Here is a 27,131-nt window from a genome sequence, read left to right on the forward strand (position 1 = left end):
TAATCCGTCCTGTTGTAACTGTAGGACTGTAAGCCATGCAGCAATCTACAAGCACGATCTAAAAGAGGTGGAATGTACAGGATACTGGTCAGATCCAGGTCTCTGGGCTTCTTACTGCCAGACGTAGCCCAGTTTACAACAACTGGTTTACAACGTGTCTTGGATGTGTGTATGAAGGAGTGAGGAATAAAGTGAAGTGGTCAGGCTGATGAACATGATGCATGTTACAAATTTCATCAGGTTTTGGCTGGTGCTTTAATAATGCTACTCTGTCAGCTAACAAGGCACAGCAGAACAACTGCACCACCTCACTTCTGAAGCTGCACTGACAGGAAACCACCTGTTAACTGTCCCAACTGGCTGAAGGCTTCACTGACACATAATACATGTTCTTCAGGGGTCATCTGCTGTTGTTCTCTCTTCCAACAGAAACTGATATTTGACGTACTCCTTCTGACAGCTCCGTTTTCACAAATGGACATCAACACTATGGTTTTCATTTCCAGCAGAAAGCTGTGAAAATCTTCGGCCAGTTAGTGTTATGATGGACTACATTATCTGGTTTTCAGCACAGTCCAGCCTGCACTTCCGAGGGACAGCCTATAGCACCTACAAGTGGACTACCCCCTGACATCATGGATTGTGGACTACTTCACTGACTCCATGTTCAACATGGTGGCCTGCAGAAGGCGGGGTTTCGCAGGAAAAGATTCAGACTCTGTTCCTTTAACCCTCTAGACTGCAGACTTCTGCAACTCACCCACCTTCAGAAGTTCACTGATAGTTTCACCATCAGTGGCTGCGCCACAGAGGGGGGTGATAGGGAGTACAGAGGACTGACATAGGACTCAATGGACTGGTGCCAGCAAGTTCACCTTACACAAAGTGTAAAAAGGAACCCCCACCATTTTATATTCTACCGGGGGGGGGGGGTTTGGCCCACCAATGCACTACTGCAAAAATTCCCACTGTGGGACAAATAAAACGATTCGAATTAATATAATGCTTTAGTGAGTGCTTAGTTAAGACACTTTTGTGGCTTATTTGATACAGCATGAGCATGTAAACAAAGTAAAAAAAAAAAAAGGGGGGGGGGGGGGGGGGCAACACGAGCTAAATGCACAAAGTGGCTAAACTTTTGTTGGTTCTGGCAAAACTCAAGACTGTCCAACTGTATGACCATCAAACGCCTGGATCCCAGACTTTAACTGTCAAGAATCAGCAACAAAAAAATGATCAGCAATTTCACAATTCATCCATTCATCTATTGAAAGGGTTGAGGAAAACATTAAACATTACAATGAATACTGACATAAGGAATATAAATATATATATATTCAAGCATACACAGAAGAAGTATGTTTATAACAGCCCTGTTCAATGTGGAAGGCTGACTTAAAAAAGGCCAACATCTCCAATGGGCCATGGGTCTTCCAAGGATTTCAAGTGAGCATTGGGAGCCTATGATGCATGATGCAATCAGGAAGTTGGGGAAAGGGAAACTTGTGGTGATGGGGAGGGAATGGTGGTTGCAAAGTTATAGGTTGAGTTTGGAGATGAACACTGAGGTGATGCTAAAGGGCTGTAAATGGGCCTGGCAGAGATGGACGAAGAAGGGAAGTGTTGAGCAGCGTTAGCTGTTGTAGGCGAGTCCGAGCTGACCTCATCTCCTTCTTCTGAGTCCCAAACTTCGCTCTGCAAGTAGTCCGCAAACAAAGCCTTGGCTCGCTGCAGCACCCTGCCCAGGTTATGGCGCCGCACAAGGCGATCAAAGTGCATGGCTAGCTCATTGTAATCCAGGCTGTTCTTAATGATGTGGTCTCTGTGCTCCAGCAGGATGGACATACACAGAAACAGCATGAATGGATTGCCTTTGCCAAACTCTTGAGGAGGTGGTAGGCAACACGATTTGATGCTGGTGGAGTCGGCTTTCAAAAAGCTTGGTGTGCTGGGGGCTTTGTTGCCAGGTGAAGGGAGGTTGTTGGAGGACGACTTACTGCTGGACAGCAAGGGGCCTCTTCCAAAGGACAAAATGGGCGAAGAGAGGAGCGATCGATTCTGGGCATGGGAAGGAGAGGCAACAGATGTTTTAACAGCAGAGGTTGTGGGTGACTTGGTACCTGTGCTACTGAGAGCTTGGGCAGAGGAAGTCAATACTTTTGGAACACCTTTCGGTAAGGCCTCTCTTCCATTTGCTGCAGGAGGAGACTCTGGAGAAGCTCCTGGCCAACTGGAAGGCGAGGTTGAAGAGGTGGGAGAGACACAGCCAGTTTTCCACATTGGTAGGCCACTAGAAAAGGGGGGAGCTGATAACGTTGAAGAGATACCATCTTCACAGTTATCTATTAGAGGTGTACTCTCCCCTGGGTCCTCCTCACTGTCAACTGTAGACTGGTGCCTTGAAAGGCTCGGAATGGACGTTAAAGTCACCGAACCCTGTGGCTGTTCAGTATCTTCCATATCAAAGCTCTCTTCATTTCGGGCAGTATAGTATTTAAACTCTCCAAAACTAATTTGCTTCTCTAAAGGAGATTTCAAATCTGTCTTTTCCATGCTTAATTGATGACTATCAAAATCACTATCCTCAATTCCATTTGTGGTACCTGCATGCTGCCTGTATTGTTCTTCCATTAGAGCTTTTCTGTTCCCATCTGGTTCCTCTCTTGAAGGCCGGAGCATATGTCGCCTGCGCTGCTTCTCTTTTTGTTCCTTATCATCCTCAGGGCAGTTCTCAACTGTCTTGTCTTTCTCTGTGCAGGTCATAGTTTCATCTGTCTCCAGTGGTGGTCCAAGAAGCTCCACTTCGGTTTCAGGAGGATCCGGTGGCAGGGAGCTCCAGGTAACCTCAAGCATCCTCAAAGCATCATCAAATGCAAATTCTCGCTTGAGCTCCAGCAGCAGCCAACGATAACAGAAGAAGAGGTCATCAGCTCCTTTGGACACCAAGTAAGAGTAGAATTCTGGATCAGAGTACTGCAGAAGCAGCTTTAGATGCTGGAACTTAATGGACATGAGTTGCCCATCTGGTCGGAAATTCCCCTCCAGACGCTTCATAATGCCACAAAAACATATGAAAGCGTGTGCCTCGTTGTCCATCACTGCAAGTATCGGGGAGGCGATATCACTCATGCCTTGACAGTAGGATATCTGAGAAAAAAAAAAAAAAAAACAATTTCACAGACGGTCACAGAAGTCAGTTGTATGCAGATCTATGCAGATAATTTCATGCTTTTGTGATTGAAACTAGCTTGTAGGTTGAATCTTATCAGGTTTGAGCTGCAGGTCACTGAAATGACTGAACATCTTTACGAACCTGTGGATGTGTGATGGCGAATGTGGTGAGAAGGTCCGTAAGGGCAGTCAAATGTGGACTGTCTTCTGAGCCGGCATAGTATGGATGAGCCCGGTCTGTCCTCAGGACATCTTTGAGAACATTTCCACGGATAAATTCAAGGTCCTCGTGGCTGACCCTTGCTGTCCACTCTCTCTTCAGCTGATCATACTCCCTTGTCTTCTTCTTCATGTAGTCCATTCTTTCCTGCCCACTCAGTCCATCAGGGTAGACATTTAAGAGGTACCGCCAAACAACCTAATACAACAGCAAACAATGGAAAGGTGGGTCTTTACCGAGACAGAATCATAGTATAACCATTCCATGATTGCATGTCAAAATGTACAATTTTAATTTAATACCCAATAAAAGAATGAACAAAAAGAAAACTAAAATTTTTTGCACTTCAGAGAAAACTCTGTGTCCACACTGTTCAATTTTCATGATTTAATGATTTCCATTGGGATGAGTGTTTTGGGTCATGTGTCAGAAACAACCTCTGTGTAAGCTAACACCTGAATACACATATGTTTGTAACCATTTACTCAGCTTGAGCATGTGTGAACCAGTGCAAGCAGGAAGCAGCTGACAGACAGACAGCAGACAGCAATAACATTAGAACCTATAATGTAACTAAACAGGTGCTGGTCCAGGCTGATGAGACCTAAACAGGGAGTGACTGAACATTGTTGTTTCCAGGAGGTTAACACATTTTTCTATCCGTCCAGACTGAACCAAAATCCTGGACATTAAAGGAAAGCCCAGACATCACAAACCTGAAATTTTCAAAATAACAGCCTATCTCTGTTTTAGAAACTACAACTTTGAAGTAGTACAGATGGACGAGGAGTGTAAAGAGATGTATTTTCAGATAGAGCAAGAACTGGGGTGCAGAATCTGAGTCATTCCCAATGAAATTCAACTTACTACAAACCCTGAGTGGGATGTGGGGAAGAGTGCAGTATATAGAATCTATATGTAATGCTAATTAAAGTCCCGGGGTATACCTTGCGCAGTGAAGGCTCTACGCCACCATGGTAGATTCGCAGTCTGAGTTCCTCAGGTCGTGTCAGCTGGCCCTGTCCATTGAGGTAACTGTGAAACTCGGCATCATTCAAAGGAGGCTTGAAAGGCTTGATCTCCTCCCCATATGACCAGCTGAAAGCCTGCTGGACTCTGGACAAGGTCCGGCCCACCTGAACACAAGTCAGCCACATAAACATACATCCGTAGGCCTACTCATAGAGGATAGAGTGCAAAAGAGACATACATACATCTTACACTGTACGTTTAAAAAGATTAAAATGCTTAAGGAACCTGGGAAAGTAGGGACTGTGTGAAGGGGAGAGCTGCAGATGCCAAGGACTTAGTCCTCTCTGCAAGAAGCTGCTCAGAGCCAATAACGTCTTTGGGGCTTATGATGTCCCAGTCCTCCATGACAGGACCTGCATTTGAAAAGACAGTGATACATTTGACATTGAAACATGTCTTCAGTCCTCCACTTTAGCAATACATCATCAGAAATAAACTGTCCAATATCAAAATAAACTTAAAAAAATACTGAAGCCTTTTGCCCCATATTAGACACTGCAAATTCCAGCTGCCAAAATATAACCTTGCTTGCAAAAATAAACATCTATCAGCAGTTCAAATCCAGATACAACTCTCGTGGATCCACATGGCAAAGATCTCTTGGTGCTATCTAAAGTTCCCTCCATCATCATCTTCCTGTTCTCCTCTTTCATCTTATCCTTTAAGACATCGACAATTCAGTGGTTCCTCCTGTACCATCTTCAAACATACTGAAAGCACAGGGCAGCAAACATATACACAAATTGAAATAAATGAATATGACAGATCCTAGATCAGATTCTCTTGATGTCCTACCTAACAACCTATTATCACCTCAAGTCTCAATTTTCCTGCTTAGCTATTGACCTAACTATGTGTTGTTGTTAAACATCTGATATTACTCCCATATCTTTTTTCATTTACATGAAAATTTTCTGCAGATGACTCTCCTATTTAACTAAAGATTTAGGTAAGTCTGTTTATAGATATACTGTGTTCTCACTGTCTTCTGAAGGTTTTATGTCCATCTTGAGCTGTAGATACGGCTTGGCTGCACTGACAAATGCAACATCCAAATCCCAGTCAGACGTCAGAGACAGATACATTTCAGCATCGGTCCGATCCCGAGACAGGTAACTGATTCCAAAATTCCGCTTCCTGGTGTGAAAAATAAGAGGAAATGCTGACACACATCCTGTCACTCTTGTTGGGACAGACTCTGAATCATATTAGTTTTCATACAGCAGAATGGTCAGTGGGATTGCCCTTACCCGTTCAGATCAAAGGCTCTGATAAGTATGTGCTGCAGAACCTCCAGCGATGTTATCTGAGGATCGACCGCAAAGGAGCGAAACTCTACAGGAAGCACCCCGTCACATTTCTGAAAAGCATCACACCGCAATTTGGAAAAATATCACCACAGACAAATACAAATTAGATATATAGCATTAAGTGTAAGAGGAGACAGGATCGTTTATAATCAGTATAATCTGAATTTACTACTTTGGTACGATGCAAGGACTGTTGTATTGCATTGCACTGTTTTGTTTCAAAGTGCAGTACAGAATTTGGGTCAACGGACCTTTGACAAATTAAAAAACCTATGCCATTACTAAGTTTGCAAATATGACAAAGGTCAGGAAGACATTTTTATTCTGTTATATTAGCTGTCATGCAATGGCACACAATTTTTTTATTTACAGAATAAAATGCGGGGGAATTCCTAAGCCTTATACGGCTCTCATGGGCAGGTAACATCACCTGATTCTTATCTCAGATTGTATTTTCCATATTTGCACCCTTAAATTGGCCCAGAGTGAAAAAATATGGAAAATAACTGCTCCTGTGACATGCTCTTCATATATATATATAGATATATATATCTATATATATATATATATATATATATATATATATATTATATATATATTACTAAACATTTTGAACACAATGCTGATACCTGGAAAAAATATTTGATAGTTTATACCCTTTACAATGCTGAGGGGATAAAAACCGTTTTTTTTTTTCTCCTTTCTTTTTTAAAAGGCATAGAATATTTTTTTTATTAACATGAAAAAAACTTATAATTTCAATTTCAACTTTTACCAATTTCCTTAACAAAACTGCAAGATGCTAGTTAACGGATCAATCCGTGCAATGCAGTTGCAGCTGAGCTTTTCTCTGCTTCACTCCTTATCAAAGTTATTAAACTGATGTTGTCTATCAAGGTTATAGATCAGCGTGGTTTCGTCAGCAACCTGAACCTTTGGCTGGCAGCTGAATGTCGCAGGCCGGATGTAATAATAAAAAAACATCGGAAGGACCGACAGCTGGCTGAGGTGGAGACGTTATGTCTACAAGGAAGGTATCGATACGATACTCATTTGCAAAAGTATCGTTGACAACCCTGATATTGACCTATGGGTTGGACTGAACACTTTTGTAGAGTGATCATGGTTAACTGTGTTACCTACGACGCACAACAGCAGAGAGCATTGGTTTATATGGAGACTGCTCTGTTACAGCACAACAGCTGACCTGCAGGAAAACACCGCTTCATGGCCACTTCCTTCGCGGGGGTTACAAATAAAACATGCAAAACGACAGCATTTCATTATCAATTCAAATGAAATGCAGTTTATTGTAAAACTGAATTGTGTGCTTTCAATAACTGTAAGTTTACACAGCAACGATAATCTAAAGCACATACGTGAAATTATATAACTGGTGTTCATATTGCACACTAATCGTCACAGTCATTTGGTTTTCTTACTGCCAAGGTAGAATATACCCCCTTTGTCTTTTTTTTACCAGCAGCAACATTCCTCCAGGTAACATTTGACGTCACAATGCCCGCGGATGCACGGGCACCGGCCGAGCAGGCCGGTGACGTCAGCTCTAGTCTGTGAGGGTTCGGGGCTTCGGATCTGGCGTTAGGTTGGGTTTCAAAGGTGCTGCCCAGAGTCAGGGATCACTGGGCTGTTGCAGTAGGTTCGGGTGACACGGTAAACAGGCCACGGGCAGACAAACAAACGCTGATCCGCAGCCACTGTTACAGGTGTTCCTGTCGACGTGTTCGACACAACAAACGGAACAACCACCGAGCGGACACTTCAGTAAACAAGACAAGGCGAGGGGCTAGCTAACAAGCTACCGTTAGCAGCACGTTTACTGCTGAAGCCTTCATCGTCCTACCTTGACTTTGACACGAACCACCCCCCTCTCTTCCTCCCCTGCCATTTTTAGAGACTCAGAGCAGGACGGCCGTCTTGGGTTTTGTTGTTGTTTTACGCCGACATGATGAATTATAACATGATGGAGTAGCTATGGTCGGGTTCCGCCGTCTGGCGATCTTCTTCTGCTGTTGGTTTAACAGACGGCTACGGCGGCGTTACCGCCATCTGCTGGAGCAGGTGGGAGTCTGGACCAGGGCTCCAACAAGCTCTGAGTCCAACCCTGAACTCGTTGAGTTTCCGGCTTCAGAACAGCTGATTTGGCTTGGTCCGATCAGCCGGGTTGACAGAGCCCCGCTACTACGACTCACCATGGCAACGGGTGACGTCAAAAGACTGTTCAGCCTGAAATGAATCGGTAACTGTTCCTCACTTGCTTGGCTGTGGTGCTAACGCTGGGGGCAACATTAGATCCGACTCAACTTTACTGTCACTGTGCATAGCGCACGTACAAAGCCAACGAAATGCAAAATAGTGATCCTGCAACATAGATCTGCTGTATCTTACTGTATGTACAAAATTGTTGACAGTGAGCAGTGTATATACAGATTAGCATATATATATATAAACATTTGTTTAATAAATAATTATTTAAGATGAATTATTTTATACATGGAGTTGAGGTTGACAGCGGAGAAGGCAGAATGAAAGGTTGTACCTACATTCTAAATAAAGTAATGGACAGCGGGGGAGAAACAGTGCAAATATAGATATAAAAGTACAGAAACAGTGCAGCGACCAGTGCAATAATGCTTAGAGATGTGGTGTGGAGTTCAGCAGGGTCACAGCATCATGAAAGAAGCTGTTCCTGAGTCCTGCTGGGTGGGAGGAGGGTAGAGTCTATAGCTGGGGTGTGATGCATCCTTGATGCTTTTCGCCCTGCCCAGGCAGCGATTATGGCGGCCAGTTGGGTGCCAGTGATCCGTTGGGCAGTTTTCACCACCCGCTGGAGTGCCTTGCAATCTGCAGCAGAGCAACTGCCATACTACACTGAGATACAGCTGGTCAGCATGCTCTCAATGGTACCGAGTCCACCAGTATCCTGGGACACAGGTGAGCTTTCTTCAGGCTCCTCAGGAAGCGGCTCGAGGAGTTCAGAGACCAGGTGAGATCATCTGAGATGTAGACGCCAAGGAGTTTGAAGCTTGATACACGCTCCACTACAGCTCAGTTGATGTACATAGTTCAGCTATTGTCTCTCTTGTTCATGTAGTGACTTTGTTTGCAACTGAGTTTGCTGTTGTGTGTTTGATGTTCACTTTGAACCAATTGATTTCAGAGCATCATGATGATTAAGAAAATGTCTTCTGGATTAACCAACAAAGGATCAGTTTGGTGTCAGATGGGTGTCTATACTGACATCTACAGGAAGTGTATTTTCATTAAGTGTATTTTCGTCCGAACACAAACACTACTTTTTTTTTTAAATACTGTTAACATCACATTTATTGTAAATATTGTCAGATGCTGTATTTAGTTCGATTTGAAAGAATGAGTTCGAGATCCTGAAAACAATTTTGTTACTCAGTGTGGGGTTCATAAACGTGTCTAACAATAACTTTCTTTTATCATGCAGCCAGGATAAACAACGTTGGCCACTCTGTGTCATCCGCCCTCGAAGATGATGTTGGGGTAGAAAGTTGTGGAGATTTTTATTATTTATCTATTTAAACCATTTACACATTAGTAACATATATGGTTAATACTTAACAAGAAAAATGGAAAGAAGTATTTCTTCTGGGAGGTACATGGCAATAAACGTGTACGCCTCGTGTTCACAGCAAGTAGATGGCAAAAGAGTATTCTAAGCAAGATACTTCACAATTCAGAGTGATGATCCGATCACTCCTGATTAGGGCAACAGAACAAAACAGCAATTAAACAAAAAAAAAAAAAAAAAAAAAAAAAAAAAAAACTCACCCAAAAACAAAGTGCGCCCGTTATCAGTTAAATAAGGAACACATCCTTTGCCCTCCTCCGGTCTTCACCGGACTGGACTACATTTCCCACAACTTTAAAGGAGTTGCCATGGTCACGCGGGATTTCTTCGGTTGCCTAGCGACCCCGGCCCACACACCGCAGCGTTCTTGATCTTCTGAATGGAAGTTGGTGAAAAAAAATCGCCGAGTGAGTGGAAAGTCGTAGTTTTGAACAGCGTTTGAGCGAGTAGGCTGTGAAAATGACGGCAGTAGTTGCTCAGTCGCACTTTGTCTTCGGGCTTCGGACAGGTGTGGCCAATAACGTGCGTTTCCTCGATGAGCAAACCGTCGTATTTCCTTGTGGAAACAACCTTGTGCGCTACAACACGATCCAAAGATGGCAGAAGTTCATTCCAGGTCGGTTCACTGATCATGCTACAAGTTTTAAAAATGTGAAACTCAAAGTCACACAGCCTCCTTTTAAAGAATAAATATCTTGTAATTGTGTCCAGTAGTTCCTGTTCACAGCAAACTGAAAATAGCGTTTTCACAGTTCTCTAGTTGTCTCTCTTCTCGTTTGTCTCCACAGGCTCAGAGAAAAGCCAGAGAATGACTGCTTTGGCCATCAGTGGTAACCTGCGGTACCTGGCTGTGTCCGAGTGTGGAGACAAGGCCACCATTACAGTGTTCGACCTGCAGCACGAGCAGGGCAGGAAGAGAAAAGTCCTTACTGCAGGTGATATACCTGCTCAAGAGTTTGTCTGCTTGGCCTTCTCCCCTGACTCCAAGTACCTGATAGGCCAAACGGGTGGACCGGAGTGGATGTTGATCCTCTGGCTTTGGGAAAAGCAGAAAGTCTTGGCATCGGTCAAGACCAGTAACTCAAACAATCCTGTTACCCAAGTGAGTCATTCGTGTTGTCCCACAACACCCTCTAGCTGATGTGCATGCATAATATTAGACTGTTTTCATAACGTGTCCTCAGGTCAGCTTCAACCCTCACAACAACATGCAGCTGTGTGTGAGCGGAGCTGGTGTGTTCAAGTTTTTCCGCTACTCAGAGGGAGCCCTGAAACAGAGCAGCTTTGCAAAAGTGGAGACCATTAACTTCCTCTGTCATACATGGGTGACAGTGGAGCGGGTGATCTCTGGGACAGACACAGGGAGACTGCTGGTTTTTGAGTCTGGAGACCTTCGACGAGAGATCTGCACAGTTTCTAATGCTGTACAGGAGCAGTCAGTCAAGTCAGTTGATCAACTTTTATACTGTATCTGTAATCACAAAGTCTAATGTAGCTAACACGACCAATGGACTGGTGAACTACGCAATGTTTATTCACAAATCAATAAATTAGGCTGTAAAAGAGAATATGGAGAAACAATTAACATTCATTCAGCTATATTGAATCGTTCTGACACCATCACGATTGGGTTGTTTTTGTGAAACGTGTTATAAATGTTCTTGAAACTGTTCAGGCAAATGAAGAGGAGGAAGAGCAAAGACAATGACATGGATGCAGCTCCCACTGTCTCTCACATCACAGCCATCCTGTCCTTCTCAAAGGGCTTTATGTGTTCTGTAGGCCCTGGCACTGTCTGTCTTTTTGAAAAGTCAGAGGACAGTTACAGAAAGACCAGAGAGATACAGGTAAGGGTTTACACAGGAGAAGTTGATACTGTAGGTGTCCTTTGTTTCCCATGTGATCACATGTTTATGTGTCAGATTCCACCAGATAAATACAGGAATGAGATGACCCAAGCTGAATGCCAGGAGATCAACAGCATGTGCATCAGTCCAGCAGAGAAAGCCCTGGCTATCAGTACAGACCAAGGACAACTGTACCACATCAGCCTGCCCTCCATGGACATCAAAAAGGTAGCTCTACCACTTCCACAAGTATTACTTCTATCAAAACCAACAGGACCAACAACCACTCACACCTACGTGAAATTTAGTCACCAATCAACCCAAACATGTCGTCTTTGGATGGTGGTCGGAAACCCAGAGGAAACCCACATAAGCATGGGGAGAACATGCAAACTCAGCACAGAAACCAAACCACTTGCAGTTTATCAATGTAGCAGCAATATATACTGTATGTTTGGCTGGATTTGTTTTGAAGTGGTTGGAGTAGATCCTAGCTGCTTACTTTTTAATGTGAATGATGTAGTTCTGCTGGTGGGGGAAAAAAAAAAAACCTTCCTGCATCATACTTGATCAGTATATGACATAATACACTCCCTTTATTTAGATATACAGTTTACTGCTGAGATTTAAACTCTTTACCTCTATGCTTTTAGGAAGAACCACTACATTTTGACTTCCTATCCCAATCCCTCCACTCAAAGTCTATCACTGGTTTATCCATCTGTCTTCGTAAGCCCATTGCAGCCACCAGCTCTCTGGATCACTCTGTCCGGATCTGGAACTATGAAACCAAGTAAGTCGGTTCTTATTCTGTCTACATCAAGAATGTACTTCTCTCCATATACTGTCCAAGTGTTTTAACCCAAATGCAGCACAAACAGTGATGGATAGTTGGTAACGACATTTATTAGTGACCACAGCAGTGGACATGGAGGATCAGCAAGAACAAAAGGCATTGGAATTCCCAGAGTTCGTGGATGAGTTTAGGAGTCCCTTGTGTATAGGTGTAACCAGGGCAGGAGAGCAGACCAGAGCAATAGATGCTACCTTGAACTCAGCAGAGGGTCAGAGAAGGTAAGAAAATCTTCAGGCACAGCTCACCAAGCAGTTCCAGAGACACCGAGGCTGAAAACCTGGTCAGGGAGAGTCTGGGGCTATATGTCTTGCGTGAAGGCTAGAACAATCTGGCAACTGGGTGAGTGAAAGGCTGGAGTCTATATAGGCAGGGCTAAATTGGTGGAGATGAGCTGCAGGTGGATGATCGGGTGAGTGAAGACAGGTGTGAGGAGTAAGCTGTCGAGGGGGTGTGGCTTGCCAGGCAGACTGAGGCAGGGGCAGGTGAATGAGTCCATGCTGAGGAACAGAGGAAGACTACGGCAGTGCTATCACCAGTCAGTGATGGTTACTGTTTACTGTGACGGAGCAAAAATATTAATTTGAATTAATTGATTTAATTTGTGCTTCTTCGGACTTTTCAAAATCCTTTATACCCTTTGACAAAGTTCACAATTTATTTACTTCAGTTGTAAAGTTGAGTTGTAAAGTTGAAGTAACTTTCAGTAGTGGAGTGTTTTCTTGATTGGCACTTGACTGACAGTTCAGAAGTAATTTAATTAATGTAGAGGTCCACATTTACTGAACCTCTTTGTAGAGAAGACCGGGAACAACCTGGTGGCTGGTTGTGGAACCTGCAGGATATGATAGAAAGTATATAGAAATGAGCAGAAGAAAATATTGTATACAGGGAGGAGATGTTTTTGTTTTCATAGTTAATCCTATATATAATGAAGTTGGGTAATAGTGATCTTGCACCTTAGAAAAGGCTGCTGACTCTAGTGAAGAATTTTCTGTCATTATGTAAAGTAGCTAAAAGCTGCTGGTTCAAACTGTGTTATTCATACTGCAGCAAGGACATGGCCAACAGTGTAAGAGTTGGCTGAAGATTTTGTATGAGTGCTGCATGTCAAAATATAAGATAATCAGCTGCTCAGCTTCAAAAAAAACAAGAACTACTTACAGATGTAGTGGGGTTAATATACAAATTTTTTCTCCCAACTGTTGTGGAATAAAATGACCAAGTTTCCACAGAAAAAAAATGCATACGTAGGTGATGTACAGATACTTGAGTACAGTACTCAAGTCAATGTACCTTGTTATTGTCCAACCTGTGGAAGATGCTGCTGTGGTGTTTTTTTCCCAATTGCTGCTCTTATTTCAGAGTGTTGGAGCTGTACAAGGAGTTCCAGGATGAGGCACACAGTGTGGCTCTGCACCCCACCGGCCTCTTCATCCTCGTGGGCTTTTCAGACAAACTGAGGCTGATGAATCTGGTAGTCGGTGATATTCAGCCCTTCAAGGAGTTCACGGTGCGCAGCTGCATAGAGGTGGGGAATATGTACGTGTGCTGATTGTGGCTTTATTCAGTTTACCTGAATAAAGTTGTTAGGGCAGGTAACTTGATGCCTGCTTCACCTCTGCCTGTCTCTTTCACCTTAGTGTGCTTTCAGTCACGGTGGCCACATGTTTGCAGCTGTCAATGGAAATGTCATTCACATCTACTCCGTCACTTCTCTTGAGAATATCCTCAATCTAAAGGGCCACAATGGAAAGGTGAGTCAGGCTTAAGAATTTATATCACAGATGATGCGCTGTCATATCTGTCATTAAAGAGACAACAGGTCCGCAGCATTAAATGGAGCCAGGATGACAGCTGGCTGGTGTCATGTGGGATGGATGGTGCAGTGTATGAGTGGAACACGCAGACTGGCAAACGCGAGTCAGAGAACGTCCTCAAAACCTGCAGTTACACAGGTGTGGCCTACTCTTCGGACTGTAAGACCATCCTGGCTGTGGGAACCGATCTCACACTGAAGGAGATCCAAGACTGTCAGGTTAGTAACAACAAAATATTACTTGATCTCTTTTTGTTGAGCTTATATTTCAGCTTTAATTTTTTTTATATATCACATACACAATGCAAAGTTCAGTGAAATGCTTTGTGCAACAACTGTGATTTAAAAGATCTAATCAATTAAAAGCTGTTTGTTTTCCCGTATTATGGGATATTTTATGAAAATGTGAGAATAATTGTTCTTTGACAAGTGCTTTTAATGCAACTACTGCTATGTACAAAATACCCCCCCTCCAAAATAAAAAAAAAATAATAATAATTTTCAGGACTTTTCATGACTTGTGAAATATACCACAGCAGCTAACAAGTAGTCCTGGCAAGTGTTCATCTGAGTCCTCTACTGACTAAATTATCATTATTCATATTTTTTGTTTCAGTCAGACAGGGGCCACATCTAATTTATAAGGTCTAACTATGCAGTCACAGAGGTATTTTAGACTTTTCTGTGTCACAATTAATATTTCTGATTCGTATTTGATCCATATCTAATACCAACACAGGGATTATTAATCTGTTAATGTATTTTTCTCCTCAGCCAATCAGCACAGTGATTGTTGTGCTTACGGCAGCACCTTAAGATCCACCGTGTTTTTATTTCTGTTTGTTTATCTGTGTGTTTTTCTGTGAGTTTATTTGTGTGTTTATTTCTGTTTGTTTTCAATTTTAAATTTGGCAATAGTTAACAAATCAAACTGTGGGTGTTACATTTTATCTTTTAATGCTGCATCGTCACATGTTAAAGCCCTAATTATTGAACTACGCAGTGCTATAAAACAGGAATAAGGAATTTATTGCATTACTACTTTCAAAATGCAGAGCTTCTTTCAAACCTCCATGACTGAGAGTATATTTGCACATCCTTTCTAATGTACTGTACAACATAATTAAAAGAAATGGGGAATTTAGCATTTCACTGTGGGATTATGTTGTAAGCATTGATCATTGGTTCCACAGGTTTTTAGAGAGGTCCCAGCTGATGAGGTGGCTCATACTGCAATAGCAGTGTCCCACTCTGGTAGGGTCGTCTTCACCGGGACCTCCAGCGGAACCATCAGGGCTATTAAATATCCACTACCGACCCAGAAGGACTGGATCACATACCAAGCCCACTGTGCCCCAGTTACTAAGGTGGGTGCCAGTGTTGTTGAACACTATGCATGCACTAAACTGAGAGTTTAGTGGTTTTAATACTGAAATATTTTGACAGCCAGAATGGATCTGTGGTGCGAACCTCTTTCTAACCTTGAATGTCCACAGATGGTGATCACTTATGACGATCAGTTCCTGCTCACAGTGTCTGAAGACGGCTGTCTGTTCATGTGGAGGATTGTTGATAAAGAGGGCCGAGGACTGAAGAGCAACAAGCAGATCATCCACACTGAAGAGATTCTTGTCACCAAGTCTGACTTGGAGGAACGGGTCTGTCTTTGCTGGAGGACATATAACATGCAAAAGATTCTCCTCATGAAAATTTGTCCTGCATAAAACAAAATGTGCTGGCCCCTTTTATTTCCTGATAGATTCAGCATCAGAATTATTGTTATTTGTCAGTAAGATAAAATAACAGTGGCAATATGGTATTTAAACAGCGTCACTTATTAAAACCTGTGTGTTAGTGCTGTACAAAGGCAGCCAGACTATTCATCCAGTTCTATGTACTTGTCTGTGTTGCAGACGCAGAACATGCTGGAGCTGAAGATGCGTCTGGAGGAGCTGCAGATGGAAAACGAATACCAGCTCCGCCTCAAGGACATGCACTACAATGAGAAGATTAAGGAGCTTTCTGACATATTAAACCAGCAAATTCAATGTCTGCAAGCTACACAACAGGTCTGCTGAAACTCATTCATTTCTTACAGTTTAAGGTCAACATGTCTACCAGAAACTATGTCCATGAACATCATATTACTACTTTCTGGGCAGCACAGCAGCATAGTGGTAGTGCTGTTGCCCCACCGCAATAAGGTTGTGGGTTCGGTTCCTGGCCTGGGGAAGAGTTTGCATGTTCTTTCCGTGCCTGCGTGGGTTTCCTCCCACCATTCAAAGACATTATGTTTGGGTTAACTGGTGACTCTAAATCGTCCGTAGGTCTGAGTGTGAGTGGTTGTTGGTCTCTCTCTGTCTCTGTGTGTTGGCCCTGTGATGGACTGCTGACCTGTCCATGGTGGCCCCGCCCTCACCCAGTGTGAGCTGCGATTGGCTCCAGCAACCCCCGTAGATGAGAAGCTGAGAAGCAGATAAGCAGTCGAAGATGAATTAATGAACGATATTATTACTTTCCTGTTTAGTTTTTTTTAATTCAATTTGTATTTTAATATTGAAAAAAGACATATGGACATCCGATCGGCAGGATTTGCCTGCTTCTGCTCACTCTGCGCTGATTTGGCCTTGAAATGACTCGTATCACAGAAGGTCTTTATATTGTGGCCTTTGTTGCTTCTTATAGGTCATGAAAGCAGAGATGGAGAAGGAGAAGCAGGAGCACCTGGACAGTTCTGCACAGGTCGTTTTGGCACATTCCAGAGAACTAAAGGATTTAGGTAAGAAGACAACGATATACATGTCAGCACAGAGCGGAGTCCGAGCATCCTTGTTTCTATGAGGATCAATCTGTCAATCTGCCTGCGATACACAGAGATATCCTACAGCCAGAAGCTGATAGTGGAGCATGAGAGGTACCTGGAGCTGGAGCAGAAATATCAAAAAATACAGGAGGACTATGAAAATCAGCTGAAGTCTGCAGAGGAAAACAAAATCCAGACCCTGGAGGAGCTGACACAGCACTACCAGGTCAAGCTGGATGACCAGATTCAGCAACTGACTCAGGTTAGTCTGCGAGGGCAGGAGGAAGAGGTGGAGGAGCTTTGCTGAAGAGTGAAATAGGAAGGGCCCTTTGAAGTTGATTTTGATGTCACATTTCTGTAAAACCAGTGTCAGGAGGATGCCCAGCAGCAGACCCGTGAGTTTAAAGAGTTGATAAAACAGGTAGAGGAGGATGAGGAAAGCGCGATCCGTAACATCCAGATCAAGTACGAGAAGAAACTAAAGACAGAAAAAGAGACCAACACAAGTCTGAAGAGAGAGACTGGTAACATGGGTCAAAAGGTGACAAATCTTTTGATCAACAGGCTTTTGCTGTTAATCAAGTCTAACAGTCCATGATTTTATCTGCAGAGAAATATATCTTCTAATTCGTCTTGACGTCCCTCTCAGATCTACAGTCTTCAGAGGCAGAATGATGACAAGCGCTCAGACATAAACAAGCTGAAGCAGGAGCAGCATAAGCTGCTGGGGCTGATCCATTCACTGGAAAGTGACATCGAGGACCTGAAAAGGCAGATCACTGGGCATGAAAAGACCAACCAGGACAAGGTGGCTGAGCTCTGCCATTACTAAATAATTAACTTTTTTTTTTTTTTTTAGCTTTTTCTTTTTTTTGGCTACAGACCAATTCCCTTTTGCATTTCTGAAATAAATATTAGCTGTTATAACTTGTGTAGTCCTGTGTAGCATCTTTCCAGATAGGCCATGTGTAAACGAGCATAAACCTCAAATGTGAAATGTGGTGCAACTGTGGCTCTCCAGATACTCTGCTGATAGGGTATGGTTTCATTTTAAGGTCAGAATCAAAGAAGAGGGGACAGAAATGGCTAGATTTTGTGTCTTGTGTTATCGCCAAGTTCTCCAACCTCTTGATACCACACTTTTAGAATTCCTAAAATGTGTTTGTGTTGCAGACCTATGACTGAAAATCTCCTCACCAGTCCATGATCATGACAGTGTTTCTCCATTAGGTTTGCATCTAAACGTTAACAAAGTCTCATTGTCACGCAGGATAAAGCCATCTCTGACCTGAAGAGGAAGAACCAGGAACTGGAGAAGTTGAAGTTTGTTCTTGAATCTCAGTTGAATGACTTGAAGAAGCAGATTGAGCCTCAACAAGATGACATCAATAAGAAAAAGGAGAGAATCCATCTGGTGTGTAGGTTTGTGTGTTTGTGACATCATTGCTGTAGCTAATGAATACTGATCGTGACGTGTGTACAGTACTGACGGTGATAGTCTCTGCTTTTTGACAGCTGGAGGGGGAGCTGGTGGAAACTGATCAGAGCAATTCTCAGCTGAAGCTCGCTGTCTCTGACCTGAGGATCAAACTGAGGACCAGAGATAAAGAGATGCACAGGCAGATTCAGAAAGTCAGCCCCTCCCTGATACGATTATTGCTTTTTTAGTACACTTTGATACACGTTGTCTGAGAGGCAGATGTGTGGTAGATGTTTCCTGGATTACTTTGGCTGCCTTTACTTTCAGTAGGCTTACATTTTTTTAAGTCTGTGAGAAAAGCATACTAACGTGCACACCAAGAAGCACTGCTCTGATTGTTCCTTCTGTCTAAACTAACAACAAGAAATATTTGGAAGTTACAGGACTTTAAAATGACCAGCATGTATTGGACATTGATTATTTTTTAAACATAAACAGAAGTTCTTGTCTTCTCTGTGGCCAGGTGACTGACTTGGAGACACATCTTCAGCGGCTCAAGTCAGACCTTCATAACTGTGTTGGCTTCATCCAAGAGCCAAAGAAACTGAAGGACAGTGTACAGATGATCTATGCTCGCTATGTCTCACAGACTAATGGGGTGAGTGGTTCAGATCATAGACTAAAGATAAAAGTTGGCCTGAGTTCTGGGTTTGAACAGTGAAGTCACTGAAGCATTCACAGCTTGGGTCGAATAATCAGTTTTTTTGTTTGTTTGTTTGTTTGTTTTTTAATTTGAGTGCCCCTCAAGTTTCCTACCACCCTTTAGATCCAGTGAGCAGTGATGACAGCTCAACAACCAATCAGCTGCCATCACATGGAATTCTTTGAAGTTGAGGATCCAATCACTTCAAAGGATTCCATGTGATGACATCACGTTATGTCATAAATGCACGTGGCCGGTATAGCAAACAGAAGTCAAACAGATTTAAACTCCAGACAACACAACAACACAACTCAACCGTGACAGGCACAAGTTTTGCTCAAAACTTCAGTTTGATCAAGTAGCATTCCTATCATCTGCAATGGAGAACCCAGTGACAGAAGAACAGACAGTACAATATTTGCTGTGGAAGATCGAGAACCTGAAAGACATATATACTGGTCTCGAAGAAACCTTCAGACAAGAAGCGAGGAACAACTTACATACCATAGGGCTTCAAAAGAAAGAAATCAAGACTCTTGAAGAAAATCTTCAAGTCCAGCAAGACATTGTGGAGCAGTTGAGAAGTCGATTGGCCACCAGTGAAAATATAAATGGCAGTCTTTACCAGGACATGTGTGATATGGCGCAAATAGAAGAGGAGAGCGTATTATTCCAAAAACATGTCCAAACACAGACCGACCCAGTAGAGATCTCTGACCCTGAACATCCTCTGGCCAAACAACTTGCCCAAGCAAAGGAGGAGTTTAAAAATGCCAAGTCCAACATGACTTTAGAATTTGACAAGGCTTTGGCATTGGAAAAAGAGAAAGCAGCCCAACAAGTGGAAGATATGAGAAAAACGATGCAGCGTAAACTGAACTGTGAGATTTCAAAGGTCTCAAAACTTCAGGAGAAGTTGTCAAAGATTGAGCCAGAATGCAAATTTCGGGTGAGCAGGTTGGAAATTCAAGTGGCCAAATTAAAGGAAGAGAAACGAAAGATTAGCGAAGACTTTGAGCAGTTCAAAAAGCAAAGGAGTTCCCGGCACGAAGAACTGGAAAAGACAGTGGAAGAACAGAAGAAGATTATAAAAGAAAAAAACAGAAGGGAGACCTCTCTGAACAGAACTGTGGCCAGCTTAAGAGAAACTGTCAAATACCAAAAAAAAGAGATCATCGATAGAAACGAGGAGATTGTTTCTTTAAAACATCAAAAGGCCGAGATCATACATGAATTACTGGCAGCAAACGAAACAAATGCTCTCTATAAGAATTTGAAAATTCAATTGGAGAAAGATATCGCAAGACTGAAGACTGAAGCGGCCGAGATAGATGAGGAACTGAAGCTAAAAACTGACTTTTTATCAAAGTCACAACTTACAAATTATGACCTGAAGAAAACAATCAGAAGTCTCAGGTACAAGGCAAATGCCCGTGAGCCAGACTTTTGCATACTGAGGGACAAAGTCGCTTGTCTGCAGACCTCTCTGCTGCGTATTAAGGAGGATATTCAGACGTGCATGTATGACATCGAAAATCCCAAGAATCTACGGAGCAGAGTCATGAGACTGCAAAGCCACCATGTAGGAAATAACAAGAAAATTCAGGTGGATGAAAATACCAGAGAAGTCTACAAACAATGCATTACATGTCTCAGCACACAGATTTCAAGGCACAAAAATATCTACCAGAGCCACTACAACGAGACGAGGAATCTACAGGCTCAGCTGGAGAAAGCTAACTCACAGCTGAAGCAGCTCAAACATTATTTCATCAAAAAACTTAATGACAAGATTGTGTCGGAGCACAACTTAAAAAAACAGCTTAAAGATCTCACATCCCAGCTGGAGAAGAGAACAAAGTCGCCTCCACAGAAGCTGACGTCCTGGGTCAATAAAAAGATCCTACGAATACATCGAGATCCCCCAGAGGCTGAAGAGGAACCACCATCTCTGTACTCGGAGGACTGGCAGCCGCCCCACCTCGATTACAGCAGTCAGCCCTGTGTCCTACATGACAACCTGGTTATTGACACAATGACCCCGGTTGACATCTGACAGTCCCCTAAAGCTGTGAATCCCCCTCCCAGTCCCTAATAACCACGACCCCTCCTTGTTACCGCTCTGTCTTTTCTCTACTACCTTAGTCCCCTCTTTTCTCTCTCTCTCTGTCCAGTTTCTTTTCCGTTCAGTCTGTTTCTCTTTCCTTCTTTCTTTCTTTCTTTCATCTCTTCATTAATTTTACCAATAAAATCTAATCTAATCAATTAAAAGCAGTTTGTTTTCCTGTATTATGTGACATTTTGTGAAAACGTGAGAACGATTTTTCTCTGACAAGTGCTTTTATTGCAACTACCACTATGTACAAAATGAACAGTGAAGCCACTGATAAAGAGCCCTAAAGCTGCAGTGACTCTAATGAGCATCAGAGGGGACTCCGCCATCCAGTTTTGATTGAAATCTATGTGAAAATGGCATCTGATTTAGTAACTCGCTAAACGTTTTCCAAATGGGTGTCTGCCCTGCAGTCTTAATGTATGTCCACAGTGAGACATTCAGGGATATATATATGTGTGTGTAATCATGTGTGTGCTGTGTCCAAGGTGAAGAAAAGCAGCGTAGATGAAGATGTTCTGAGGGCCTTCTGTCACCAGCGTGATCACCTGGAACGCACTGTTAATAGTCTGAAGGAGAGGCTGGCCAAGTCCACAGAGCAACACGAGAAAGCCTATGTCAAGATCATGAAGGTCAAAAATAACAGAAAGGTTTTCAATGCACCTCACACTCTACTGGTCAAGGACTTAGAGCTTGGTGGAATATTCTTTGTTTCAAATGCTCTACTGCAAAAACATAAAGTAAAAAAGCAGACCTGAGCAATGTGATGTTCTAACTGAGTGATTGTCATTTCTGCAGGAAAATGTGACTCTGATTACTGAAATCAATGAGCTGCAGAAGGAGCTGCGCCTGGTGAGGACTCAGCTCAAAGAGTACAAAGCTCAGCTGGCCAAATACAAGCAGTCCAACAAGTCCCGTCCCAACTCAGGGGAGGATCCCAAGAATCAGACCAAACATGTTGGGAACCTCAGTTAGGAACGTTTGTAACCTTCCTCTCTGTTATCAATGTGAATGCAGTGACTGTGCGATTAGAAATTATCGCATTCTCCCCCCATAAATGATTAGAAATGATCAGATTAGGCAGCATGCAGAATCTCGACATACAGCCTGATGGAAGGTTAGTGAGATCTTGCGTTGTGGATTCTGCCTGCAAACGCATTAGTAAGACAGATGGAGACAGTTAATGTCCTCCATTAACCTAAAGAGCCAGATAGTTTCTTTGCCCCTACATGAACACCAACTGAACAACATGAGGCGTGGCAGACTGTCATTGTGATGGTTATATCAATTTCCCCATTGAGTGTACCTGTGGACATTTACCTGACATTTGTCATTGTAGAGATAATGAACTTGTTACTCTTTAAGAATGTTTGGTTTGGTTTCAGCACAAGAGAAGGTCGCCGTGTCTGCCAACAGATCAGGTCAGGTCACAGAAAGGACATGGACAAAAGAAACATTGATGATTACAGTCGAAGGGGAAGTAAAGCGAGGTCTCAGGTCAGCATTTCCATCCTAACGTGGACTTTTTTTGCTTGCTGTACTACTGTTTGGACAACCAGCACTAAGAATTAAATCCAAAAGATGGACCAAAAAGTTTTTTGTTTGTTTGTGGTTACATACTTTAAATGCTGACACACATACACTCACAGGCCACTTTATTAGGTACACCTGTTTAATTTCCCGTTAACTCTGCCTTTGCTTTGTAATTTAATCACTGGTAATTATTGATGTCATGAAACAAAAGATTTAGCATGATTAGAACAGAGCTTTGCTCAAGAAAGTGTCTAATATGGACAATCAACCATTAATGACTAACACTCATTCAAAATTCAGAAAGTGGCCTTTTTCCCCTGAGATGACAAAGACACACTTAAAAATAATCAGTAACATATATCTGCGACCCCAATTTCTTAAGATTTAGATGTGAAGCTGATCTATGCACCTTTTGTAATTATTTTGACGACACCCTGCTTTTGCTCTTTTCTTGTCATTGCACACAACCTTTTTGATGAAATATCAGAAACTGTTCAAATTTTCAGTTTAAGCGATAAACCTAATATGCCTTTGTAACCCACCTGGCGTGTGTTCCACCAACCCTGTAGGTATATCGAATTTCTAGGCTCTCAGAGGAGATTGGCATTAGAATAGAATACTCACTTGTTACGTTAACAAGTGAGTATGAGTCAGTCTCTGAAATATTCACAGCTTGGGTCGAATAATCAGTTTTTTTTGTTTGTTTGTTTGTTTGTTTTTTAATTTGAGTGCCCCTCAAGTTTCCTACCCCCCTTTAGATCCAGTGAGCAGTGATGACAGCTCAACACAAAAAAGCCTGCACAAAATGTGCAGGGAAAGTTTCATAATTGTCCTTACCAACAAAGTGTAATAACAATACACTTAACATGCTGATTAACGTGCATGCTTACTTCTGACTGGAGAAAACCCTCCAGTGCACTGTCCCCCATCGTTCAACAACACTGAGAACATAGATATTCTGATACTAGAATGGCTGTTCGGACTGCCTGGCTACACCTTTATTAAACATTACTCACATTTTATTTTATAGATAGATAGATAGATAGATAGATAGATAGATATAACTTTATTGATCTCCAAGGGGAAATTCACCTAGTCAGGAGCTCATCAAAATGAAAATAAAAATAAAAAATATAAAAAACTAAACATTATCCAGTCAGCAGGGGTTGAAATCTCCAGATATTAATACAAGTACTTCAGGATGCTTAGTCTGCATCCTGGCAACAGTTTCATGGAGAACTTCACATGGCACTTCAGCAGTTGCCTTGGGTGGAATGTACACATATATTGTTATGATATGACTGAATTTTCTTGGTACATAGTATGGTCTCATACCAACTGCCAATAATTCAATATCTGGACAGCACATAAAAATATTAAAATATTAAAAATACAACAAAAATAAAGTAAAATTTAGTAGAAATTGAGAGCTAGCAGACTTTGCTGCTTCTTGTTGAAGTGCACGTTCTAGAATGAAAGAATGTATATATGGATATGTATGGATACTTTAAGCCCATCTAATGTCATAAATACAGTCACACTTTTAGTCGAATATCACATTCACTGCAGCAGATGGAGAGGGAGCAAACCCTCATTTTGAAAGTGAATTATTCTCTTCTGTCTGTCTCTGTTAGTCTCCGTTTGTCTGCCTGTCCATCCTTCCATGTCCTCAGCAACCACAAGGACAGGATAGCATGACATCACATGTGATGTCATTGCTGAGTAACCAATCAGCTGCCATCACATGGAATTCTTTGAAGTTGAGGATCCAATCACTTCAAAGGATTCCAAGTGATGACATCACGTTATGTCATAAATGCACGTGGCCGGTATAGCAAACAGAAGTCAAACAGATTTAAACTCCAGACAACACAACAACACAACTCAACCGTGACAGGCACAAGTTTTGCTCAAAACTTCAGTTTGATCAAGTAGCATTCCTATCATCTGCAATGGAGAACCCAGTGACAGAAGAACAGACAGTACAATATTTGCTGTGGAAGATCGAGAACCTGAAAGACATATATACTGGTCTCGAAGAAACCTTCAGACAAGAAGCGAGGAACAACTTACATACCATAGGGCTTCAAAAGAAAGAAATCAAGACTCTTGAAGAAAATCTTCAAGTCCAGCAAGACATTGTGGAGCAGTTGAGAAGTCGATTGGCCACCAGTGAAAATATAAATGGCAGTCTTTACCAGGACATGTGTGATATGGCGCAAATAGAAGAGGAGAGCGTATTATTCCAAAAACATGTCCAAACACAGACCGACCCAGTAGAGATCTCTGACCCTGAACATCCTCTGGCCAAACAACTTGCCCAAGCAAAAGAGGAGTTTAAAAATGCCAAGTCCAACATGACTTTAGAATTTGACAAGGCTTTGGCATTGGAAAAAGAGAAAGCAGCCCAACAAGTGGAAGATATGAGAAAAATGATGCAGCGTAAACTGAACTGTGAGATTTCAAAGGTCTCAAAACTTCAGGAGAAGTTGTCAAAGATTGAGCCAGAATGCAAATTTCGGGTGAGCAGGTTGGAAATTCAAGTGGCCAAATTAAAGGAAGAGAAACGAAAGATTAGCGAAGACTTTGAGCAGTTCAAAAAGCAAAGGAGTTCCCGGCACGAAGAACTGGAAAAGACAGTGGAAGAACAGAAGAAGATTATAAAAGAAAAAAACAGAAGGGAGACCTCTCTGAACAGAACTGTGGCCAGCTTAAGAGAAACTGTCAAATACCAAAAAAAAGAGATCATCGATAGAAACGAGGAGATTGTTTCTTTAAAACATCAAAAGGCCGAGATCATACATGAATTACTGGCAGCAAACGAAACAAATGCTCTCTATAAGAATTTGAAAATTCAATTGGAGAAAGATATCGCAAGACTGAAGACTGAAGCGGCCGAGATAGATGAGGAACTGAAGCTAAAAACTGACTTTTTATCAAAGTCACAACTTACAAATTATGACCTGAAGAAAACAATCAGAAGTCTCAGGTACAAGGCAAATGCCCGTGAGCCAGACTTTTGCATACTGAGGGACAAAGTCGCTTGTCTGCAGACCTCTCTGCTGCGTATTAAGGAGGATATTCAGACGTGCATGTATGACATCGAAAATCCCAAGAATCTACGGAGCAGAGTCATGAGACTGCAAAGCCACCATGTAGGAAATAACAAGAAAATTCAGGTGGATGAAAATACCAGTAAAGTCTACAAACAATGCATTACATGTCTCAGCACACAGATTTCAAGGCACAAAAATATCTACCAGAGCCACTACAACGAGACGAGGAATCTACAGGCTCAGCTGGAGAAAGCTAACTCACAGCTGAAGCAGCTCAAACATTATTTCATCAAAAAACTTAATGACAAGATTGTGTCGGAGCACAACTTAAAAAAACAGCTTAAAGATCTCACATCCCAGCTGGAGAAGAGAACAAAGTCGCCTCCACAGAAGCTGACGTCCTGGGTCAATAAAAAGATCCTACGAATACATCGAGATCCCCCAGAGGCTGAAGAGGAACCACCATCTCTGTACTCGGAGGACTGGCAGCCGCCCCACCTCGATTACAGCAGTCAGCCCTGTGTCCTACATGACAACCTGGTTATTGACACAATGACCCCGGTTGACATCTGACAGTCCCCTAAAGCTGTGAATCCCCCTCCCAGTCCCTAATAACCACGACCCCTCCTTGTTACCGCTCTGTCTTTTCTCTACTACCTTAGTCCCCTCTTTTCTCTCTCTCTCTGTCCAGTTTCTTTTCCGTTCAGTCTGTTTCTCTTTCCTTCTTTCTTTCTTTCTTTCATCTCTTCATTAATTTTACCAATAAAATCTAATCTAATCAATTAAAAGCAGTTTGTTTTCCTGTATTATGTGACATTTTGTGAAAACGTGAGAACGATTTTTCTCTGACAAGTGCTTTTATTGCAACTACCACTATGTACAAAATGAACAGTGAAGCCACTGATAAAGAGCCCTAAAGCTGCAGTGACTCTAATGAGCATCAGAGGGGACTCCGCCATCCAGTTTTGATTGAAATCTATGTGAAAATTGCATCTGATTTAGTAACTCGCTAAACGTTTTCCAAATGGGTGTCTGCCCTGCAGTCTTAATGTATGTCCACAGTGAGACATTCAGGGATATATATATGTGTGTGTAACCATGTGTGTGCTGTGTCCAAGGTGAAGAAAAGCAGCGTAGATGAAGATGTTCTGAGGGCCTTCTGTCACCAGCGTGATCACCTGGAACGCACTGTTAATAGTCTGAAGGAGAGGCTGGCCAAGTCCACAGAGCAACACGAGAAAGCCTATGTCAAGATCATGAAGGTCAAAAATAACAGAAAGGTTTTCAATGCACCTCACACTCTACTGGTCAAGGACTTAGAGCTTGGTGGAATATTCTTTGTTTCAAATGCTCTACTGCAAAAACATAAAGTAAAAAAGCAGACCTGAGCAATGTGATGTTCTAACTGAGTGATTGTCATTTCTGCAGGAAAATGTGACTCTGATTACTGAAATCAATGAGCTGCAGAAGGAGCTGCGCCTGGTGAGGACTCAGCTCAAAGAGTACAAAGCTCAGCTGGCCAAATACAAGCAGTCCAACAAGTCCCGTCCCAACTCAAGGGAGGATCCCAAGAATCAGACCAAACATGTTGGGAACCTCAGTTAGGAACGTTTGTAACCTTCCTCTCTG

General features: G+C 42.4%; 2 protein-coding genes across 3 annotated transcripts; one reads left to right on the top strand and one right to left on the bottom strand.

Moving 5' to 3' along the window:
- Positions 1-1,100: 1,100 nt before the first annotated feature.
- tbc1d25 (TBC1 domain family, member 25) lies at positions 1,101-7,746 on the bottom strand. Its single transcript, XM_029506635.1, has 7 exons — positions 7,598-7,746; positions 5,674-5,783; positions 5,406-5,560; positions 4,649-4,776; positions 4,339-4,527; positions 3,314-3,589; positions 1,101-3,147 (listed from the first exon to the last, which is right to left on the bottom strand). The coding sequence occupies exons 1-7, from the start codon at positions 7,640-7,642 to the stop codon at positions 1,480-1,482; spliced, it is 2,571 nt and encodes an 856-aa protein (XP_029362495.1). The 5' UTR covers positions 7,643-7,746; the 3' UTR covers positions 1,101-1,479.
- Positions 7,324-27,060, top strand: cfap57 (cilia and flagella associated protein 57). Of its 2 annotated transcripts, XM_029506633.1 has the most exons (24): positions 7,324-7,993; positions 8,523-9,971; positions 10,144-10,457; positions 10,540-10,799; positions 11,031-11,202; positions 11,278-11,430; positions 11,856-11,995; positions 13,421-13,586; positions 13,699-13,812; positions 13,881-14,093; positions 15,068-15,241; positions 15,371-15,532; positions 15,788-15,943; positions 16,560-16,653; positions 16,749-16,939; positions 17,045-17,218; positions 17,327-17,485; positions 17,948-18,091; positions 18,193-18,309; positions 18,621-18,755; positions 21,402-21,545; positions 21,712-22,410; positions 26,621-26,764; positions 26,931-27,060. In XM_029506633.1, exons 2-22 carry the CDS (start codon positions 9,815-9,817, stop codon positions 21,886-21,888), a joined length of 3,516 nt encoding a protein of 1,171 aa, XP_029362493.1. In that variant the 5' UTR covers positions 7,324-7,993; positions 8,523-9,814; the 3' UTR covers positions 21,889-22,410; positions 26,621-26,764; positions 26,931-27,060. The 2 variants fall into 2 exon arrangements, with proteins under 2 accessions (XP_029362493.1, XP_029362494.1); XM_029506634.1 differs by lacking the exons at positions 17,045-17,218; positions 17,327-17,485; positions 17,948-18,091; ... (4 more) ...; positions 26,621-26,764; positions 26,931-27,060 and having other exon boundaries at positions 16,298-16,653; positions 16,749-16,803.
- The last annotated feature ends 71 nt before the right edge of the window (positions 27,061-27,131 follow it).

Source organism: Echeneis naucrates, chromosome 7, assembly GCF_900963305.1.
Source record: "Echeneis naucrates chromosome 7, fEcheNa1.1, whole genome shotgun sequence".
Taxonomy (NCBI): Eukaryota; Metazoa; Chordata; class Actinopteri; order Carangiformes; family Echeneidae; genus Echeneis; species Echeneis naucrates.

Excerpts from the sequence above, each read along its gene's own strand:
- cfap57 (XM_029506633.1), top strand. The coding sequence starts at position 9,815 with ATGACGGCAGTAGTTGCTCAGTCGCACTTTGTCTTCGGGCTTCGGACA. Across the intron at positions 10,458-10,539 it reads CAAACAATCCTGTTACCCAA|GTCAGCTTCAACCCTCACAA; the intron begins GTGAGTCATTCG and ends ACGTGTCCTCAG. Across the intron at positions 16,654-16,748 it reads CAGAGAACTAAAGGATTTAG|AGATATCCTACAGCCAGAAG; the intron begins GTAAGAAGACAA and ends TGCGATACACAG.
- tbc1d25 (XM_029506635.1), bottom strand. The coding sequence starts at position 7,642 with ATGGCAGGGGAGGAAGAGAGGGGGGTGGTTCGTGTCAAAGTCAAG. Across the intron at positions 4,777-5,405 it reads CATAAAACCTTCAGAAGACA|GTCCTGTCATGGAGGACTGG; the intron begins GTGAGAACACAG and ends TTTCAAATGCAG. Across the intron at positions 3,148-3,313 it reads TCGCCATCACACATCCACAG|ATATCCTACTGTCAAGGCAT; the intron begins GTTCGTAAAGAT and ends TTTTTTTCTCAG.